Source organism: Frankliniella occidentalis, unplaced genomic scaffold, assembly GCF_000697945.3.
Source record: "Frankliniella occidentalis isolate FOCC.00 unplaced genomic scaffold, Focc_3.1 Scaffold104, whole genome shotgun sequence".
In the NCBI taxonomy this organism is placed as follows: domain Eukaryota; kingdom Metazoa; phylum Arthropoda; class Insecta; order Thysanoptera; family Thripidae; genus Frankliniella; species Frankliniella occidentalis.
The window spans coordinates 210,344-215,703 of NW_026267233.1; the positions used below are offsets into that span (position 1 = coordinate 210,344).

The following is a 5,360-nucleotide window of genomic DNA, read 5'->3' on the forward strand; positions in this document are numbered from 1 at the left end:
ACCCCCCTCTTCGCCAACGTACTTACTTTATGGATGGTCCCTAAGCCCGCTCCATTCCTTATCGAAAATAAAACGGCGGGCTGAAGAAGAAACAATAGCAAATGTATTGATTTGTTACTGCTTGCAGATTCGAAACGACTTTCTAGCCGTCCTCCAACCACCTCGTCTCTACATTTCTAAGGCATCTACTCGAAGTGAGGTAAAGAGAAAAATTTTCTTTACTCGATCTTTTCTTATATATACAGCCCGTGCACTTAGCCACAACAGGCCTTTGTTCTTTTCCAAAGTTTGGATGACCACGGAACCTCCTAAAACACCATAAAAAATATTTAAAAATTCGCAATATTTTCCGAGTGCTCTTAAAATTGGCTGTTCTTTGCCAAATTCAATACAGTTTTGACTTTTTAGACCGCTCCTTTGCTTAAAAGCTACATAAGCGGGCTAATGCCATCGCCCCTGTGTTTCTATCCGTCCGTCTATCCTTTGCCCAGGAATACGTGAGGTAGAGGTCTGAATTTTTCAGGGTAAGATTGATGTCACTTCAAGTCAACGAAATCTTGCAAATCCTGGCAGTAGTGGGTCTGAGGGGGTAAGGAGTACAGGAAGTAGGAAAAGAATTTTTTTTCTGAAGGGGTGACTCGCAATGCTAGCAATCCCCTTTGGACTTCAATTTTGCCCGTTTGGCTCTATTTCTCATTCCACCGTTTATACGCTAAACGGGTTTTCTTTAATAGAAAGGGCCCTAAAACATCTTTTCCGCAGCGCTCCAATCGGCCTCACCGACGCCTCTGTTGACCAATCAGCGTTCAGGTGGAATCAAATCAGGCAAAGTTTTGCTTTGGGTCCTATTGTTGTAGCGGAATACTCCACTTTGCAGCTTAGTGTTCCTTTTTTTTAACGCAGCGCCAATCACGCCGCGCCTGCTGCTACTCCAAGTTCTTAGCTTGAGGTCTATGATCTTCCTCGACGGTCTTTGTCAGGTGCATCGTGCGGGTGTTGTGGAGTCTCGTTACAGGGCCATGGTATGAAGCGGGCAACAAAGGTGTCCCGAAATCCTTGTAGGAAAAGCACAAAACTCGCTTATATTTCTGTTCCCGCCTCTAGGCCTTTTCAAATATGAAAAACTGTCAGATGACTTTCGAGGCCCCCCATATAATTAATAGGTCAGAACCGGGCCAAAGTACCATGATAATTTCTCATACTCAGTAATCGAAAAAAGATTAATAAGTTTGTTCTGTTTTACTTCCGTTTCAAATATCCTGGTGTGCCTTAGTAGTGCTGAACCGTCTGCAGACTGCACTGGTAAAAACAAAGATAGGTTTCAATGCATGGTCAAGAAAACGGAAGTCACCATGCATGCTACAGTATAGCGACTTCCGTTTTCTTCTTCCCCGTCTTCTTCACAGTTTCAACAGGACACCTTATTTAAGGATGACCCCCTTACTAAATATATCGTCAGATTCATAATCACCGATTTCAAAACGGTTTTACACCAGTTTTGACATTGTTGGGGGATGAGGATCTATTTCGGCGGCCTAGCCAGGCTCCCCCCAACCACAATGGCCACCTTGTTCAGGGGCTGCAATTTGCAAATCCGCCTCAAGTTTGGGTTTTCTTTTTTCCTTTACGGACAAAGACTGAAATGGACTATTAGGGCAGCACCAATTCCACATCAAATGAGGCCTGAGCGGCAGCGCTGCTTCCAGCTCCGGCCGCTAGGGCGCAACACGCTCCGAGTCCACTATGGGAAATCGTGCGCGCAAATGAGGGGTTTGGTTAGATTTAGCAATTTCATCATATCGTATTATCACTTGAAAAAGGATCATGTTTAAGTTATTGTCGGTATCAAACGTGTTCGTGTTATCTGATAGGCGCACCTGACCGGTTAATTTGTCAAAGTGGACTCAGAGCGTGCTGCGCCCTAGCGGCAGGAGCTGGAATTAGCGCCGCCGCTCAGGCATCATTACTCACTTGTATTTTACAGCTACATAGATTTTTGGAGACAGTCTGGTGGAACAGCGATGGAACGGCTGTAGGCGGATTTTTTAAATTAAAACGGAGCAGTTTCGTTGCGGTGAGTAAAAATCACGGCAGGAAACTTGTAAAACCAGGTACAACAATAAACAGCCACAACAGCTTCAAAGGCATAACAGTTGATGTATTTCCAAATATTTTCGTTGTATAGAAAAAAAAATGACTCTACAGCCTATATGTGTTACCGACACAAAGTTCTTCTTCACGCACACCCACGTCCTCCGTTTGAGGCCCCCACTTTCAGACTGACGTGATCATAGAGAAATAGTTATTTATCTACGTGATCGTGGTGTCCAGCTACACTGTGTGCAACTGCTACCCAGCCCTCAGGTACCTCGGGCGTCCCGGGGCCGCTCTATCTGTCCCCGCTTCTTCTCGCAAGTGTGCCGAGGGACTAGCACCAGCGCCCAGCCGGAATTTCCTGGGAAGGAAAATACTCGTGGACGGCGGGTAGTCCAGGCGAATCAAAAGCTTACTGAGGGTGCGAACCTCCGACGAACGGCGCTTCGTCCCCCAGGACCCTGACAAACCTCGGCGTATCATCGGCGCACCAAACGCGACCCCCTGCGCGAACCGATAGCAATGCGAATGCATACCAAAAGTGAACTAATCTTTTTGCGTCGGGCAGTTGATTGTTGATTTTGAATAAAATATGCCAGAGGGAGGGAGAAGAGAAGAACCTTTTTGGGGAGTAAGAAAATACGTAACACTAACCTTGTCATCCTATGATAGTTGTCATGTACGCAGAAAAATGTTCTGGCCAGACAACAAAACTGCGTTTGTATTGTTCCTTTTACCAGTACACCCAATCAGTTTCGCTGTCAGACCGCCACAGATGACACAAACTCCGTGTTTGTAGGGTTCAAGTAGCGAATTAGGCTATCCCCCTTTTACTTGGGGGCAGCGTCACTCTTCAACACCACCTGCTGCATTATGAGCCGCGTCTGGGTGACAGCCCAACAATGAACACCTTGATCGATCAGTTCGCTCGCGGCGCGCACGCCGCCCACGAGAAATATACTGCACGATAACTAGGAGTCCCTAATGCACAAAAACACCACGCTCAAAGGCGCATCAAGAATTAAAAGTGTCCTTCACATGCCTTTAAAGTCCCATAACACCTTAGGAGACGAAAATTCCCTGACGGTGGGATCGTTTCGCAGTTAACAAGCCTGTTCGCGTTTTATTACAAAGGGTGGGGTACAGTCCATTGTTTTTTAAATTTCAATGGATCTGTAGTTTCTTGTACATTCTGCTTTCACTGCTTCTACTTTCTCAAAGCTAATATTGCATTTTTTCCCGCAGGTTATGGCCGCTGTTATTACCTACGCCTTCATTATGCTGCAGTTCCATTTGAGCGTCTTGTCGCCGTCTGCGCTGTCTGATTAAAGTAGTGAACGCTTGGAACAAGCCGTCCTACACTGTTAGAAATTTCCACGGAATTTTGAACGGAATTAAAAAATACTAGTAGCAGTTACTAGGATCTTAGTACCAGGTACCAGACAGTCTAGTAAAATAGGAACCAACTAGGAATCTAGTAAAAGATACCAGACAGGCTAGTAACACAAAGTCTAGTAAAATTTACCAGATGTCTAGTTACAGATACCACACATTTTCTTTCCAAAAAGTGTTCAAAAAATATACGAATGCAATATAGAAGATGTCTGCCCGTTACTACGGTTACAACGGGTACTCGTTAACCCACGAAATTTCGAAGCCCTGACCGAGTTTCGAACCGCGGACCTTTGCCTTGGAAGTCCGCACCCTAGACCACTCGGCTACGGTGACTACCTGAGTAGAGAGGCGTGCGTAACGAGTGTGATGCCACCGCCGCCGGACCACAGGCATAGCCTAGTAAACGTGCAGTCTGGTAAAAATTACTATACAGTTTGGTAAACATAACCAGACTCAGTTACTAGACAGCTGGTACCTGTAACTATACCTGTGTTAGTATACGATACTAAACTTCTCGTAAAGCTTAGTATTATCCTAGTTGTAATAACTAGCATCCATTTAACTAGGATTTGTCTGGTATCTGTTACTAGTCCTTTTTTTCAGTGCAATAACATAAATCTCTATGGGTAGCTCAATTGTTTAAACTATTTGTTTCTAAAATTATTTAATATTTAATTTGACGGGGAAAATGTACGGGATGCACCGTTATTTGAAATACGGACAAGTCCGTATCTTTACAGTCATCCCGTTACGGTTTGGTACCGTATTTGGAATTAACGGTGAGTTCCGTAAGAATTCCGTAATTAGCCTACGGAATTTCTAGAGAGGCGTGCGTAACGAGTGTGATGCCACCGCCGCCGGACCACAGGCATAGCCTAGTAAACGTGCAGTCTGGTAAAAATTACTATACAGTTTGGTAAACATAACCAGACTCAGTTACTAGACGGCTGGTACCTGTAACTATACCTGTGTTAGTGTACGATACTAAACTTCTCGTAAAGCTTAGTATTATCCTAGTTGTAATAACTAGCATCCATTTAACTAGGATTTGTCTGGTATCTGTTACTAGTCCTTTTTTTCAGTGCAATAACATAAATCTCTATGGGTAGCTCAATTGTTTAAACTATTTGTTTCTAAAATTATTTAATATTTAATTTGACGGGGAAAATGTACGGGATGCACCGTTATTTGAAATACGGACAAGTCCGTATCTTTACAGTCATCCCGTTACGGTTTGGTACCGTATTTGGAATTAACGGTGAGTTCCGTAAGAATTCCGTAATTAGCCTACGGAATTTCTAACAGTGTAAACTGTCGCCGAACTGACGCATCCTAACAATGTCCTATCTACACTGTAAACCCCGGGAATCTAGCAGGCAGGCGACAAAGTCGCCTGGCCCAAAAAAACTAGGCGACTTAAGTCGACTACGTGCTGTACACTTAGGTGCATTTCCCGAGGTCTGGGCTACTGGAACCAAATGCAATGTATATCAGTGGAGCATAGCAAATGCATGGGAGAGTGATAGGGGTAGTAAAGACACTAAGCAGCAAAGCCGCCCACTCATTGGACACATGAGGTATCCAGATGTCAGGCGTATTACAGGCTGTCCAGTTACGGGACATAATAGTTATGTGTGGAAAATATGTGCAGTACCAGTGTGCCCATCATATATCCCAAAATGTGATTGGTTGGCTATTTAGGAAAATCTGAAAATACACACTTTAGCACCACAACCCCTGGAATGGTTGGATAACTTACCTTTGTTCTCCGGTGTAAGAATAAGGCCATGCCACCTTTATCCTAAAATTTTTGCTAAATAACGGAAGCACGCAAGACTCGTCATTCTTTATTTGTCATCGAGTAGGACTCA

The 5,360-nt window shown here is 44.2% G+C and overlaps 1 protein-coding gene across 1 annotated transcript in view; it reads left to right on the plus strand.

Moving 5' to 3' along the window:
• LOC127749879 (gustatory and odorant receptor 24-like) overlaps positions 1–5,326 on the plus strand; it is a 52,127-nt gene extending 46,801 nt beyond the window's left edge. Inside the window, exons 5-7 of the mRNA XM_052269836.1 lie at positions 128–199; positions 1,985–2,074; positions 3,340–5,326. Of these exons, the coding sequence (XP_052125796.1) occupies positions 128–199; positions 1,985–2,074; positions 3,340–3,423 (246 nt within the window). The 3' untranslated portion in view covers positions 3,424–5,326. The remainder of the gene's footprint in view (positions 1–127; positions 200–1,984; positions 2,075–3,339) is intronic.
• The last annotated feature ends 34 nt before the right edge of the window (positions 5,327–5,360 follow it).